Here is a 17207-nt window from a genome sequence, read left to right as displayed (position 1 = left end):
CCAGGTTCATTATTTTGCATTTTGCTGTCCAGTTTTCCCAACACCATTTGTGGAAGAGACTTTTTGTTTTTGCCATTGGATATTCTTCCCTGCTTTGTTGAAGATTAGTTGACCATATAGTTATAGGTTCATTCCTGGGTTTTCTGTTCTGTTGATCTGTATATCTTTTTATGCCAGTACCGTACGTCTTGATGACTATAGCTTTGTGATATACCTTGAAGTCTGGAATTGTGATACCTTCAGCTTTGCTTTTCTTTTCAAGACTGCTTTGGCTCTTTGGGGTCTTTTGTGGTTCCATACAAATTTTAGGATGGTTGTCTAGCTCTGTGGAAGTGCTGTTGGTATTTTGATAAGGATTACATTAAATGTATGGATTGCTTTGGGTAGTGTAGACGTTTTAACAATATTTGTTCTTCCAATCCATGAGAATGGTATATCTCTCCATTTCTTTGTGTCATCTTCAGTTTCTTTCATCAGTGTTTTTTAGTTTTCAGAGTACAGGTCTTTTACCTCTATAGTTAGGTTTATTCCTATGTATTGTATTATTTTTGGTGTAGTTGTGAATGGTATTGATTCCTTAATTTCTCTTTCTAGTACCTCAGTATTGGTGTATCGAAGTACAACTGATTTCTGTACATTGATTTTGTATCCTGTGGCTTTACTAAATTCCTGTATCAATTCTAGCAGGTTTTTGGTGGAGTCTTTGTTTTTTGTTTTTTGTTTTAAGATTTTATTTATTTATTTGACAGAGATCACAAGTAGGCAGAGAGAAGGTGGGAAGCAGGTTCCCCACTGAGCGGAGAGCCCGATGTGCGGCTCAATCCCAGGACCCTGGGATCATGACCCAAGCCGAAGGCAGAAGCTTTAACCCACTGAGCCGCCTAGGCACCCTGTCTTTGGGTTTTCTGCATAGAGTATCATGTCATCTGCAAATAGTATAAGTTTGATTTCTTCCTTGCCAATTTGGATGACTTTTATTTCTTTTTGTTGTCTGATTGCTGAGGCTAGGACTTCCAGTACTGTATTGAATAAAAGTGGTGAGTTGTACATCCCTATCTTGTTCCTGACCATAGAGGAAAAGCTTTTAGTTTTTCCCCATTTTGGATGACATTACTTGTGAGTTTTCATATATATGGCCTTTATTCTACTGAGGAATGTTCCCTCTAAACCTACTTTATTGAGGGTTTTTAACATGAATGGATGTACCTTTTCAAATGCTTTTTTCTGCATCTGTGGAAAGGATCATATGCTTCTTATCCTTTCTCTTACTGATGTGACACATCACATTAATTGATTTGTGAATATTGAGCCATCCTTGCAACCAGGAACAAATCCCACTTGACTGTGATGAATGACTTTTTTTTTTTAAAGATTTTATTTATTTATTTGACAGACAGAGATCACAAGTAGGCAGAGAGGCAGGCAGAGAGAGAGGTGGAGGCAGGCTTCCTGCGGAGCAGAGAGCCCGATGTGCGGCTCCATCCCAGGACCCTGAGATCATGACCTGAGCTGAAGGCAGCGGCTTAACCCACTGAGCCACCCAGGCGCCCTGATGAATGACTTTTTTAATGTATTGTTCAATTCAGTTTGCTATTTTTTTTTTTTTAAGATTTTATTTATTTACTTGACAGAGATCATAAGCAGGCAGAGAGGCAGGCAGAGGGGGGGGGGGGGAGCAGGATCCTTGCTGAGCAGAGAGCTGGTGCAGGGCTCAATCCCAGGACCCTGGGATCATGACCTGAGCCGAAGGCAGAGGCTTAACCACTGAGCCACCCAGGCACCCCCCTCATAATACTCTCTTATAAGTGCTTGTATTTCTGTGGTGTTGTTACTTCATCTCTCTCATTTGTGATTTTATTTATTTGGGTCCTTTCTCTTTTCTTTTTGATAAGTCTGACTAGTGGTTTATCAGTTTTATTCATGTTTTCAAAGAACCAACTCCTGGTTTCATTGATCTGTTCTATTGCTTTTTTAAGTTTCTATATCATTGATTTCTGCTCTAATCTTTATTATTTCCTTCCTTCCTTCTGGCTTTAGGCTCCATTTCTTCTTTTTCTAGTTTCTTCAGGTGTAAAGTTAGGTTGCTTATTTGAGTTTTTTCTTGCTTCTTGAGGTAAGCCTGTATTGCTTTATACTTCCCTCTTAGAACCATTTCACTGCATCCCAAAGGTCTTGGACCATTGTGTTTTCTCATCTTCATTTGTTTCCACATACTTGTTTTATTTTTTCATTTCCTGGTTGACCCATTCGGAGTTTGGTAGCATGTTATTTAACCCCCTGTATTTGTGATTTGTGATCTTTCCAGATTTTTTTCTTGTGGCTGACTTACCGTTTAATGGCATTGTGGTTGGAAAAGATGCATAGTATGACTTCATTCTTTTTAAATTTGTCGAGGCCTGTTTTGTGACCTAATTAATATATGACCTCTTCTGGAGAATGCTCCATGTGCACTTGAAAAGGATGTGTATTCTGCTGTTTTAGGATGGAATGTTCTGAATATATCTGTTAATCTCCTCCTACTCCTCTGCCGTCCGATCCAGTGTGTCATTCAGAGCTGTTGTCTCCTTGCAGATTTTCTGTTTAGACCTGTCCATTGGTGTGATTGGTTATTGAAGTCCCCTACTATTTTTGTGTTATTATCAATTAGTTCTTCTATGTTTTTATTAATTGTTTCATATATTTGGGTACTCCCATATTGTGGTGCATAAATATTTATAATTGTTATATCTTCTTGTTGGATTGTCCTCTTTATTATTATGTAGTGTCCTCCTTTGTCTCTCGTTACAATCTTTGTTTTAAAGTCTGGTCTAATATAAGTATTGCTATTCCAGCTTTTCTTTTGATGTCCATTTTTGTGACAAATGTTTCTCCACTATCACTTTTGATCTGCAGGTATCTTTAGGTCTAAAATGAGTCTCTTGTGTGCAGCGTATAGTTGGGTCTTGTTTTTTAATCCAGTCTGACACCCTGTATCTTTTAACTAAGGTGTTTAGTCCATTTACAGTCAAAGTAATTATTGATAGGTATGTACTTATTGCCATTTTATTGCTTGTTTTGTGGTTCCTGGAGATTTTTCTCTGATCCCTCTTTTCTCTTTTTCACATTTTGCTGATTTTTTTTCTTTAGTGATATATTTAGATTTCTTTCTCTTTATTCCTTGCATGTTAATTAGTGGTTTTGACCGGTTGTTGCTGTTAGATCTGTCTATAGCCTCTTCTGCATATAGCAGTATGAAGTTGATGTTAGTTTGTTTGAACTCATTCTTTTTCCCTCTCTTCCCCATTGTTTACATATGTTATTTTATTTTATATCCGTGTATGTGTGTGTGTGTGTGTGTGTGTGTGTGTGTGTGTGTGTTCCTTGACTCATTTTTAACTTCTGGGGTATTTAGGATAATTGGATAGTTATCTAGTTGTGTTCATAGGACAAGCCTAGGGTCCTCCTCCTCCTCTGCCATCTTCCTGTTTTCTGACCTCTTTTCTTCTTGATGAAGTTAATTCTGACTTTATATCTCACATATACTCAGAATATTTTTCCTGATCCATCAGACCAGGTCATGTTTTCCTGTTAAAAGGTTTTTTTTAAAAGATTATATCTATTTATTTGACAGAGATCACAAGTAGGCAGAGAATGAGGAAGGGAAGCAGGCTCCCCGTTGAGCAGAGAGCCCAATGTGGGGCTCAATCCTAAAACCCTGGGATCACCACCTGAGCCGAAGGCAGAGGCTTTACCCCACTAAGCCACCCAGGCACCCTGCTGTTAAAAGTTTTGATTACACCCTATACTTTTCCTTCTCAGCCTATTTATAAAATATGCTTGTTTGATTTTTTTTTTTTTTTTTTTTTGAGAAAAAATAACCATCTTATGTCATTTGGTTCAGGATTTACTTCACTTTGCTGCTGCTTTATTCTGCATGAAATACTTTGAATAGTAGTTTTGAATGATATGATTGATTAGCCAGAGTCAATTTTTACTGATACACCAAGGACTTTTAATTCTCCCTTTATTTTCCTTTCTTAAGCTAATTACTGCAGTGGTGATGAGGAACTGGAAAGAAATTGTTGAGTCTTGTGACCTTAAAAATTGGAGAGAGGCTTTAGCTGCGGTATTGACTTACGCTAAACCAGATGAATTTTCAACGCTTTGTGGTAAGAAAATGAGCCTTATATTTATATCTATATATTTATATTTATATCTATATCATGTATATGTCATAGCATATTTTAAATAAAATTATTGACAGATCGTATTAGAAATTTTTGTAAACTAGCTAATCACTCGGTAAACATAAATTCTCATTTGAACGCTTTTCTCTAATTATTAACTATATTATTTCTCCATACCTAGTCATTATTTTTAATGATTTTGGTTTTAGGCAGACTAGACTTGGAATCTTGCCTCCGCCACTTATTAGCTCTATGACCTAGGAAGGATTACTTTCTAAGCCTTAGTCTATTATTTGTAAAATTGCATATAATCAGATTTCACTTAATAAATATTAGCTTGGTAGAGGGCGCCTGGGTGACTCAGTTGTTTAAGTGCCTGCCTTCTGCTTGGGTCATGATCCTGGGGTCCTGGGATCAAGCTCCAGATCAGGCTTCCTGCTCCGTGGGGACTCTGCTTCTCTCTTTCCCTCTGCTGCTCCCCCTACTTGTACTCTCTTTTTCTCTTGTCAAATAAATAAAATCTTTAAAAATAAGTAAAGAAAATGTTAGCTTGATAAAATTAGTAATTACAGCATTTGAATGGAAATTACAAATTACCATTAAAGGCCATGACTATATTGGTGGCTAAGGAATGATACTCCTTGTTTGTAAAGAAAGGAAGCTTCAGGCCACTGGTATAAGAAAAACAAACCACTTGCTACCTTGAAAGCATTATGAGAATATGAAGTATAAGGTGTTAACTTTATTATCATAAGTAATTTATAGTGGTCCTACCTACCATTTATGTTCTTTCTAAATGTGCAGTATTACATCTACACAAACATGAGATGCGATGAAATGGAGTTGAATGTTCGTTAGGATTTTTCTGTTCAAATATTGTTCCCATTTATTATTTTTTAATATAACTAATAGAAATTCATTCTATAGCTAGGTATATAGAATCTTGTCAAGCCATTTATTATATACAATTAGTCACACGCGTCCTTCTTTTTTTTAATTTTTAAAAGATTTTATTTGCTTATTTGGCAGAGAGATCACAAGTAGACAGGAAGGCAGGCAGAGAGAAGGAGAAGCAACCTCCCCACTGAGCAGAAGCCGGACTTGAGACTCGATCCCAGGACCCTGAGATCATGACCTGAGCCGAAGGCAGAGGCTTAACCCACTGAGCCACCCAGGCCACCCCTACCTCCATTCTTTTAACTGATAAATATTTACTGGGCATTTACATAATAGTAATTTTGTTTCTGTCTACTACTCATTGGTTGTGTGAAGTTTAATTCATACTTCTGAAAATATTATTGGTCTTCTTACAACTTCATATATAGATTGCTTTGAGCCTAATCTCATTTTGTTTTCCGCTTGATCTTTAGATCTTTTGGGAACCAGGCTTGAAAGTGAAGGTGACAGTCTCCTGCAGACTCAAGCATGTCTCTGCTATATTTGTGCAGGGAATGTAGAGAAACTGGTTGCATGTTGGACTAAAGCTCAAGATGGAAGCAATCCTTTGTCCCTTCAGGTTAGTATCTTTGAACAAAGGTGCTTCCTTTCTTGTGCTTTCACTGTACTTATATTCTGGAAATTGATTTGTTCCAGAAGTTCATTGCTTTCCTTTGTTATCTATGTTTTAGAAGTTCTTTTGCTGGATAATTTATGTGTCTTTGTAGCTATATTTGGAGGGGCAAAGTATGAAATGATGGAATAGGTAAAATGGGGTCACAACTGTTTGTGAAGTCAAGGTTATAATTGGGTAGTTAATGGGGGGAAGCAGATGGCGATAGGATGGAAACAGGCCTAGAGTTTACTTCTTTTTCCTCATGGTTCTCTCTTGCTGCCTCTGCTGAGCCTGTCTGCCTTGGGCAAGGAAAGAAACAATGTGGGCAAGGAATGGGAGGTATCCTCAGTACCAATAGAGAATAGATTAAGATATTCATGGTTACGGGAAAATGAAAGTAAGGTGAAGTGGAATCCCTACTCTCTCTCCCTTCTTTTTCTCATTTAGGATCTTATTGAGAAGGTTGTCATTCTGCGAAAAGCTGTACAACTCACCCAAGCCATGGACACCAATACCGTAGGAGTTCTTTTGGCTGAGAAAATGAGTCAGTATGCGAATTTGTTGGCAGCCCAGGGCAGCATTGCTGCAGCCTTGGCTTTTCTTCCTGAAAACACCAACCAGGTAATTAGAATTGACCATTTTTCTTCTTTTAGTGTGTGAATAAGGTGAGTCCAGTAGGTAGCACTCAGGATTGAACTATGAATATTTAATACTTAACCAAACATGTGGGGTTGTGGTTTTAAAATGCCACCCCAGACATAGATACTAGCAAAGAAGTTCATTTTATATACCATTACAGTCTGATATTTTCTGGGGACTTTGGGGGCGGGTGGGGGGAGGCACAGGGAGAGGTAGAGAGAGAATCCCAAGCAGCCTCCATGCCCAGCGTGGAGTCTGACATGGGGCTCCAACCCATACCCCTGAGATCATGACTTGAGCTGAAATCAAGAGTCAGATGCTTAACCAGCTGAGCCACTCAGGCGCCCCAGGACAAGTATATTTTTAAAGTACTCAAAACACAATTACATTTCTAATTTAGTGTCCTTATTTGGTATCCATTAAAATAGGCTTTTTCAATGCAGTGGAATTCAGTAAGAGACTGACTGTGTAGTGACGGACATGATTGCTAGGATTCTTTTCCTGGGGGGGGGGGTTCCAAATTCAAACTGAATATAGACAAGTAAACATCTGATTCCAAAAGTGATACATACTGTGATGGAGGTAGCAGGGCTGTGGAAGCATGGAAGAGGGCTATCTAAATTTAATAATGGAGCATGGATGGAAATTAGGGTGGGATTTGAGGGCAGTTTTCCACAAGTAGGATGTTTATATATAATCTGTATTGTGTGTCTGACAGAGCATAATTTTGAGCCTTAAAGAATTTTGTTTCTGTACTTCTTATTATAAACTTTACTTTGTTTTTAATGGATTTTTTTAGTTAAATATTTTCAGTATTTCGTCTGTTCTATGGAATTATCAATACATTTCCTTGAGTAATTTCATTGAGTATAAAAACATCTGTGTTCCAAGATTATGGAGGTATGACTAGTTGGTTTTGAACACACTTACACGTCATATCTTTCTAAACTGTTTATGAGAATATAGGTAGAATAGAAAACATAGACTTTATAATGACTTTGGCGTAATAGTTTTATGCCTTTTTATTTAATAAGATTCCATTATTAAGTTGTAAGACCCTTTAAGAGTAACTTAATATAAAACCTTTAGATCTTCTAGGCTTAGTATTAAACCCCTTATTTTTAATACCGTTTATAACTGTGTACATTTTCTATACCTTATTCTTTGTGTTTTCTTTGGGTTTTTAAAGAACATTATGTAAAAATAAATAATTTCAAAGTTGCTGTCTTCCATGTATCTCAGTAGACCCTTAAGTATTTTCTGGGGAATATGTTCTGAGACTCTGTGATATCATTATAGTATCTGGTTTTCCTCCCTGATAGGCAATAAAGTATATCTTCAAGTTTAAATGATAGCTTTAAACCTTTAAGGAATTTATAGAAATGTATGATTTTGAAAAATAATCAGTTATTGCTGAAATATTTTAACATTACTTTTTTGTTGTTGCTTGTCAATACCTAGAACATGTACATGGTCAGCTCACACTTATTGTAGATCTATATAATCATAGATCTGTGTAAGCTACTATGAGTGTGACATCTTACTCTTTTTTTTTTTTTTAAACATTTTATTTATTTATTTGACAGACAGAGATCACAAGTAGGCAGAGAGGCAGGCAGAGAGAGAGAGAGGAGGAAGCAGGGTCCCTGCCGAGCAGAGAGCCTGATTCGAGGCTTGATCCCAGGACCCTGAGACCATGACCTGAGCTGAAGGCAGAGGCTTTAACCCACTGAGCCACCCAGGCGCCTGACATCTTACTCTTTTAACTTATTTCCAGCATCTCTTTTTTATTAATTTTCCTCTTAGATCACCATTTTCTCCCATCAGCGTCTTTAGCGGTTGATTCTTTTGGGGCCCCTTTTCCCTATAAAGAAAAGAGTTGTGGTTTTTTTTTTTTTTTTTAACACTTTTATAATTTGTGACTACTCAACTACAAGAAAACACAGAAGAGCAGAGATGTAAGTGACATTGATCTTACTCTCCGTGGTGGGTGTAATTCCAGACGCTGCCTCAGTTAAATTACAAGTTACACTATATATCTTGGACCTTGGTATCAGTCTTGAGTTTCCGAATCCCATGATGGGAAACTCCCCTCATGTGCCAGGGTCTGTTATATAGGAAATAGCATATAAACAAGGAACGTATGCCCAATCAAGCTTACTTGAGGAAAAGCAACATGCTGTCATATAGTTGGGTGAATTCTAACAGCTGGCTTTGTTTTTTTCCATTACTTATTATAGCCGAATATTGTGCAGCTTCGCGACAGACTTCGTAAAGCACAAGGACAGCCTGTACCAGGACAGGAATCACCTAAAACTCCTTATGACAGGCAGCAGCTGCCCAAGGGCAGGCCTGGATCAGTGGCTGGCCACACGCAGATGCCCAGAGTTCCGGCTCAGCAATATTACCCGCATGTGAGTGATATGGTCCTGATGAAGTAGAACATCCATGTATTTCTGTTCAAATTGGTGGTTTTAGTTTAGTGGATAAGAAACCGTAATCTGCTCTGATGAAACTAGACAACATATTATTTTAATGGTTTTTCTTTTTATATTCTTGGAAGTGGTATTTATGGTCTGTTTTTTAGGGTTTTTTTTTACGATTTTACTTACTTATTTGACAGAGAGAGATCACAAGCAGGCAGAGGGGCAGGCAGAGAGAGAGACGGGGGGAGAAGTAGGCTCCCCACCGAGCAGAGAGCCCAATGCGGGGCTCAGCCCAATGCGGGGCTCAACCCCAGGACCCTGAGATCATGACCTGAGCTGAAGGCAGAAGCTTTAACGCACTGAGCCACCCAGGCGCCCCTGTTTTGTTTTGTTTTGTTTTTCTAATGATCACTTTAATCTGGGCAAACAGATTATATTTTAAATATAAATTAATTTAAGCTCTCTGGGGAGATTTCTTCTTGTTTCTTATCACTCAAACTTCCCTTACACATGTACCTGTGTTCTTGAAACTGCTACAGTTTGAGTCATCCAAAAAACTAAGTTAAGTAGTAGGAATAATTTTGGGGCTGATTTGGTTAATATTATAAAATATCCTTAGAAAAAGTACTCTTTTTTTGAGTATTCTATTCTAAATCATTATTATAAGTTTACTGTGTCTTCTGCATCAGCCCAATAAAGAGTATTCAGAGTACACTTTCTTTGTTTTTAAAGATTTTATTTATTTATTAGAGAGAGAGAGCGCATGAGCGAACACCAGTGGGGGAAGAGAGAGGGAGAAGCAGGCTCCTTGCTGAGCCGGGAGCCTGATGCAGGGCTCAGTCCCAGAACCCCAGAATCATGACCTGAGCTGAAGGCAGATGCTTAACTGACTGAGCCCCCCCAGGTGCCCCTAGAGTACACTTTTGGGTGGGGGGAACAACTTGGATAGTAGAGAATGACCAAAGGTATGTGAAGTTGTAGGTCATGAGGATTACTAAGATGATTAAAGATTTTTTTTTTAAAGATTTTATTTATTTATTTGAGAGAGAGAGAGAGAGCATGAGAGGGAAGAAGGTGAGAGGAAGAAGTAGACTCCCTGCGGAGCCGGGAACCTGATGTGGGACTCTATCCTGGGACTCTGGGATCACGACCTGAGCCGAAGGCAGTCACTGAACCAGCTGAGCCACCCAGGCACCCCATCTATTGTACCTTTGATTAATACATTTGATTTTAACTGTTTTATTTTTTCCTTTATTTGACAATTATTTTTTTGAGAGCTTTACTGTGAGTGCCTATCTTTATTCTACCTGTTGGTATATTGGTAGACAAAACAGATTAAGTTTCCCACTCGTGGAGATTGCAGTGGTTTTAGAATGTCTGTGACGTAGGTAGGACCAAGCAGGCAGTGGCTAGAAAAACTGAGAGGCAGAGAGGTCAAGTGACAAGACAAGAGTTTTAAGACTTAAAACTTGGATTTCTTAGCATTATGTGGCTAGTTAATGGCCGACCTGGTGTTGGATCTCCCAAGCGCCTTTAGTTCGGTCACACTCTCTCTCAGGGTACTGAAGTGTGACACCCTTTACACTGGGAAAAGAGAGTATTTACTCTTTATGTCATTGGGTTTATCTGTCTTTCTGCTAAGATGTAAAAACATTGGAAGACTTTGGTTATACTTTGACCTAGCAGTCTCATGCTTTAAGAAAAGAAGAACAAATTCAGTACTAAATTAAGCAGTGATTTTCTTGATTAAAGCTTATCTTACGCTGAATGAAGAGTTTTTGTGAAGGTTTATTTGACAAAAAGATTTTGATGGCTTAAAATTTTTTTTTGAAAACCTCAGGACTCCAGGGTAAGCAGCATGGTGTAGTATAGCAAACAGTGGCCTGGGAATCAGGAGGCCCTATTTGGTCCTAGCAATGTCACCAGCTAGTTGTATGGACCTCAGCAAGCCCCTTCATTTCTCAATGAAGTGTTGGCTTTCTCCGTGGTCGAAGGTGGGGATTAGACTGGATGATCTCTAATACACTCTGATTGTATGTTTCTAAACCTCATATGGGACTAATGTGATTTTTTTATGGCTCTAATAAAATCCAGAAAGGGGAGCTTATAGCAATATGTTTACAGATCTAATAGTAGCATGACTATGATTAATGCTTCAAAATCACTTTTTTACTCAATTACCTTCTCCCCCCGCCAGTGTCTTCTTTCCTTACCTACTTACAGGAACTAGCCTTTTCCCCTTATTCTTGACACTTGAATGGCATTATTTTTATGCTTTGATTTAGGTTTTCATATTTTCCCCCGCCTCCCTCCCCCTGTTTTTGTTGTGAATGTGTGTTTTTCTTTTAGAGTCCCTGCTACCTTGAAAGCAGTGCCTGACTAACATGTAGTGTCTTGCTGCTCTGATTTTTTGCTTCGCATCTGGCTATTAATGCCTTTTGGGGTTTTTTTTTTCTTCTTTTAACATTTTTATTTTTTATTTTCTGTGATTGGTATTTCTTTGTTCAATTCAGGTTAGAATTGCCCCTACTGTCACTACCTGGAGTAACAAAACTCCTACCGCCCTTCCCAGCCATCCACCTGCAGCCTCTCCCTCTGACACACAGGTATATCCTTCATTATTCATCTTTGAGCAGAATTCTGCTCCCACAAATACATATAGTGAAATATTCTCTAACCGCCCCTTCTCTTAAGTCCCCTCCCCCGTCTGTCTGATTATTGCATTTTTAATGCTTTGGGTACAAGAAGCAGTTTTAGGACAATTTGTTTATTTTCTTATCCTTCTCCTTCTTTTGTGGTCCTAAATTGACCTCAGCTAGAAAAATAGCAACTGAAGTTCTAACAGTGGTTTAAATCTGATTGCACTGAAGATTTTCTTTTTTCTTTCTTCTTTGTTTTTTGAGCGTTGCGGAAATTGAAGAGAAGCGAAAGTTCCCTTGTGGCATTTATGCTTATATTTCCAAAGTGTGAAGTAGTGGATGGCATTTAGTAGAGATGGGAAATCCTGGTGACTTATTATGAATATCACTAACACTGTTTTACGAAGTCATTAGCATCTGTCGCCATTCTTTGCATTTATTATTTTGGACCTGTTTAATCTTTAAGCCACTTAGAATGTGTTGCTAAGAGAATATGTTCTAAAGAAAATAGAATGTAAAAATGCAGTGTTTCTTACACAGTGAAGTTTTTTTTGTTTTGTTTGTTTTAGAAAAACACAATTCCATTTCAGAGATTATAAATCCATCTGGTAAGATTCTTGGTTCCAAATGTAATCCTCCTGTGCTCGCTTCAGCAGTACATTTACTAAAATTGGAACGAGACAGAGAGGATTAGCATGGCCCCTGCGCAAGGATGACACGCAAATGTAACCCTCCTTTTTGTCATATTCTCATTCCCTAGGGAGAAAATCCTCCACCTCCAGGTTTCATAATGCATGGAAATGCCATCCCCAACGCTGCCACAGCTCAGCTTCCCACGTCTCCGGGTCATATGCACACCCAGGTACCACCGTATCCACAGCCACAGCGTAAGTAGTGCGACCCCGAAGTCCTTGTGCAGCCCCGTGTCTTATTCTAATGTTGAAAGATTCGCTTTGGAGCTCCAAACTCATCAAGTCAGTTTTAACAAGCAAAGAGAGAACCATTCTCTGTAGGACGTGAGAGAGAGAAACATAGTTTCCCAGGAAGCACCCTGAGTCAGCTTGCCAGGACACGGCTGGTGTCCATCCGCTCAGAACAGTTCCCGAGCGGCTACTAAGGACAGTGAATTGTCCCATGATTTGGATATTTTTTTAAAAATGGAATTTGAAAGGATTTGGTTGCATATTCTTTTCCTTTAAGCAAGATGACACAAACCATCTTTGGAAAAATGGTTCCAAAGGACATTTGTTCTTGTTTTTCATTTGTATCATCTTTTTTAAGAAATAGACTTTATTTTTTTTTTTAAAGATTTTATTTTATTTAGTTGACAGAGATCACAAGTAGGCAGAGAGGCAGGCAGAGAGAGAGAGAGAGAGAGAGAGAGGAGGAAGCAGGCTCCCTGCTGAGCAGAGAGCCCAATGCGGGGCTCGATCCCAGGACCCTGAGATCATGACCTGAGCCAAAGGCAAAGGCTTTAACCCACTGAGCCACCCAGGCGCCCCAAGAAATAGACTTTATTTTAAAGCAGTTTTAGATAGCACATTTGAGTGGAGAGTATAGAAGCTTCCAATATCCTCCCTGCCCCTATGCACAACCTCCTCCGCTATCAACAGCCCCTACCCCAGTGGTACATTTGTTACAGTTAATGAACCTACACGGACATGCCATTACCACCCAAAGTCCGTAGCTTACTTAAGGGTACACTCTTGGTGTTGAACATTCTATGAATTTTGACAGATGTATAATAATGACATGTGCCCACCATTGGCTTTTGTTTTTTAGAAAACATTTGCACTTAGAAAATAGCACCACTGTTTTAAAATTTAATTGACCAAAAAAATAAAAATCTGCAGGGGGGAAATTATGGGACTAAACAACTATTACAAAAGCAAGAGACCACTGCCTAGTTAAGAACTAATCCTAATAAGCCTGTTCTGTGCTAAAATGGATGTTCTTAACATGGATACAGATTTGACATGACTTTTCACTTGTGCTCTCTTCCGAATAAAGTAGGTACAGTTCTAGCAGATTCATTCCGTGGGAGTCCATACCAACCCCTGGTCATGAAGAATGTGATAGTATTCTCTAATCCGGGCTCAGATCTTTGCATCAAAATGTTAGTTGGGTGCCTGGATGCTTACTAACCAACTACACAGTATATGAAATACTGTATTGTAATTGCTTTGTTAGGGACCATGGAGAGTTGGCTATTAATCTGAAACTATGGCTCAAAATCACAATTTGAGTAGCTGATGATATTACCAGGTGTTGGAGAAGGTTTCTGATTCATAACAATAGTGTTCACCCTACAATTCTTGTAGTGGGAGAGATGTTGAGCCACCACCAAAGTCCCCTTATTTACGGTAAGGGGAAGTGCTTTGAACATGTAATTCCGGCATGGTTCCATCTGGTGGCTGGTAGGTGTCAACTGCAGTCTTTCCCCAGGGTTGGGAAAGGGTCAGTCTTAGAGTTCTTGGGTCTGATGATTCAAAGAATTTTTTTTTTTAAGATGTTATTTACTTATTTGAGAGTGAGAGTGAGAGAGAGAAAGGACGAGTTGCGGGGGTGGGGCAGAGTAAGTGGGAGAAGCGGACTCCCCTCTGAGCAGGATGCCCAATGCTGGGCTCCATCCTAGGACCCTGAGATGACGACCTGAGCCAAAAGCAGATGCACAAGTAACTGAACGACCCAGGCACCCCTCAAAGATTTTCATAGCCAACAGCAGTCTGGAGATGGCAGGTTTCAAATATTGGATCCAGTAACTGTTAGTATCATTTAAGGATACCCAGGGTATCAAAAGCATAATGTAGAAGTGTTAATGTATGGTTGTAGCTCATTGTTGAAAGAATAATGATGAAAATAATTTCCATAGAATGAAATAAGTTTGGGTTTTTTATTGCTATCTGAATAAACTTATAACTAATTAAAATTTCTGTTTCTTCCCATTGGTGTAGCTTATCAGCCAGCCCAGCAGTATTCCTTCGGAACAGGGGGGTCAGCAGTGTACCGGCCTCAGCAGCCTGTTGCTCCTTCTGCTTCAAATGCTTACCCTAACACCCCTTACATATCTCCCGCTTCTTCCTACTCGGGGCAGTCTCCGCTGTATGCAGCACAGCACCAGGCCTCTCCACCTGCCTCCAGCTCTGCTGCTGCTTTCCCTCCTCCCCCTTCCTCTGGAGCATCCTTCCAGCATGGCGGACCAGGAGCTCCGCCATCCTCTTCAGCTTACGTGCTGCCTCCGGGAACAACAGGTACACTGCCTGCTGCCGGCGAGCTGCCTGCGTCGCAGAGAACAGGTCTGCGCTTGAAAGGGCTTTGGTTTGGCTCCCTCCTCTATTGTTCATGAACACGTGGGTTGGATGGAGGGGAATCATGTCTGACTCTTTGTGAGCCGAGCAGTCCGAGGTGTTGACTGAGTTTGTAGAACAAATGCTAGAACTAGTTCTAAAAGTGTGATTGTCCCGTAATGAGCTTTAGTTGCTAAGTGAGAAGAGCTTCAGAACTTCAGAAGGGTGAGAGCATATAATTGGCCCCTGAGCTTAAAGTAAGTGGTAAGAAATTAATTGGCAAGATAAGTGGTGGTTGAAACTAGATTTAATTGACACTTGTTGCTTTAGAGCAAAACTTTGTTCTGTTCTTAGTGAGTTTTCAGTTTTTAAAATTATTTGTGCCTTAAACTCATTCATGGAGACTAAACAGTATAGTGTAATGAGATTGTACATAATTTTATAATGTTTATTTACAAAAATGAGCAATCTCAATATGCTTATCTAAAGGAAAAAAGTGTGAGAACACAGCTCTGACAGAAAGGATGTCTGAGACAGTAGAAAGTCAGCAGACAGTAGCAATTCCTCATTAGGACAATACCACCCTCAGACATTTGGGGAATTTCAAGGATTAGGTAGATACATAGGTAGATAGTCTAATAGTGTAGTCATGCCTAAAATTTTCTAATTAAAATTATAATTTTAAATTATTTCTATGGTGAAATATGTGTTTTATAAGTTCTTATCTCATAATTACAGCATTACATTATTTTTTATGGGTAGGTTATATTATCTGATTTTTATTTGGTTTAGTAATAGGGGTCTTAAAATCATGTGTTATAAAAAGGGACCGATGAGTCAGGGTTAAGAACCATTAATCATACTGGTTAAGAATGCAGGCTTTGAAATTGGACTCCCTGGATATGTATCCCAGCTTCACTAACTTTTTATGATGTAGCTTGGGTAAGTTACTTAAACTGCCTCAAGCCAGTGTCCTTAGAAATAATAGTACCTATTCATAAGCTTATGGAGATTATTGAATGCACTAATACATTAAGACACTTGGGGATAGTGACTGTAAAATTTGCTGTGATTACACAGAAGCTGACTCAGAATTAGAGCTCTGTGCCTGATGGTATTTGATGGTAATTTCCCTTTTAGATTATCTGATGTTTTTGAAATAGAGGGGCAAAGAAATGAATGAATCTTGCTTTGCTCCTAATACTGAAGTTGCTCCTGGGTAGTCCACTATATATTTTTTTTCTTTGAAGCAGGAGCTGTAATTACTGAAGACGCTTTTCATAAATAGGATCTCTTGAGGAAGTATTCTTTTCTAACAAGGTCTTATGAGTCCAGAATTATATGCCTGTCTTCTCTTTTCTCTAATATGTAAAATAAAGTCCAAAGTACCAGAAATCACTCACAGACACACAAAGTATTTGTATCACCCATTACTACACAAGTAAAATTTCTGTAACTGTTAATATAAATAGTTAAATAGGTGGATATTTTAGGAGGCTGAAATTCAGTTAGAGTCAAAAAATTACCTTTTAAAACCTCAGTGAGTAAAGACAGTATCCATTCTGATCCAGGAGTTCTATTGGAGTTTCAGAAAATCCCTGCTTAAAAGTGGTGCGGGGAAATAGGGAGGTGAGTTATCATTTATTGAGTATACATTGGATCTACACCCTCATTTACCATCTGTTGTCTTATTGAATTCTCAGAGCCATGAGAAACAGAAATATATATATTTTTTTAATTGGCATGAGGAAGCTTGGTCTCCTAGGAGTTAAACTCATGGTTGCATGGTGAGAGTGAGTTGAGATACCAGTCCAGGTCCCTCAGTCTTCCAAGCCTGAGTTCATTCTTCACCAGATGGTCTAGTCCTGACGAAAGTGATAGAAGTAGTCAGTTATCAGTGTAGGAATTACAGGAATCATATAGCAGCACTGTTTTAGGCATTTGTTACTTTAGCATCTAAGTTAAATATTTGCATGGGTATTTTTTTTCTCCTTAAGCAGAAGTGTATTTGGTCTAAGGATAGTGTTTGCTTATATATACAGAGTAATAGGATCTTCTAACCTGGCTGAGAAACAGTGACTAACAGGAAGAAGCAGGAAGCATTTCTCAGTATTCAGCACGGACCGAGCCAGATGCTTTGTTGCCCTCTTGCGTGTTAATAGTCCCCTGTCTTTTAACTAATAGTTATAGCTTGACCATATTTTATTTTTTTATTTGCTAAAAATTTTATTTATGATATATAAATAATTGTGACTCTAAATTTTATCTTTTCCCTTATGTGTCTTATGATCATATCATGGTTCTCTGTAAGACTTGGAAATTGCATTTATCCAGTGGATAATTCCTGGCAGACATTAGGACTTGCAAGGCCTGTAACTATTAGTGAACCACATGAACTATATGCCTGAGGCTCAGAGAAACTGAAAACTAACATTGCAATCATCAGAACATTCATTCAGTAAATTTTTTTTTCCAATTTATTTTTTAAATTAACATAT

At 38.7% G+C, this 17207-nt stretch overlaps 1 protein-coding gene and 1 pseudogene across 24 annotated transcripts in view; both read left to right on the top strand.

Moving 5' to 3' along the window:
* The window catches only part of SEC31A (SEC31 homolog A, COPII coat complex component), a 78871-nt gene that overhangs the window by 39619 nt on the left and 22045 nt on the right, over positions 1-17207 (top strand). For 7 of the 24 annotated variants that reach the window (XM_047719694.1, XM_047719695.1, XM_047719699.1 and 4 more), the window contains 7 exons: positions 4022-4148; positions 5537-5682; positions 6166-6339; positions 8598-8771; positions 11297-11389; positions 12183-12309; positions 14377-14718. In XM_047719694.1, the coding sequence (XP_047575650.1) occupies positions 4022-4148; positions 5537-5682; positions 6166-6339; positions 8598-8771; positions 11297-11389; positions 12183-12309; positions 14377-14718 (1183 nt within the window). The remainder of the gene's footprint in view (positions 1-4021; positions 4149-5536; positions 5683-6165; positions 6340-8597; positions 8772-11296; positions 11390-12182; positions 12310-14376; positions 14719-17207) is intronic. The other 17 variants (XM_047719706.1, XM_047719705.1, XM_047719703.1 and 14 more) reach the window with 5 other exon arrangements.
* Positions 12063-12162, top strand: LOC125094528 (uncharacterized; annotated as a pseudogene).

This window comes from Lutra lutra, chromosome 2 (assembly GCF_902655055.1).
Source record: "Lutra lutra chromosome 2, mLutLut1.2, whole genome shotgun sequence".
Taxonomy (NCBI): Eukaryota; Metazoa; Chordata; class Mammalia; order Carnivora; family Mustelidae; genus Lutra; species Lutra lutra.
The sequence above is the reverse complement of the archived record's forward strand: the minus strand, read 5'-3'. Positions and strand labels throughout refer to the sequence as shown.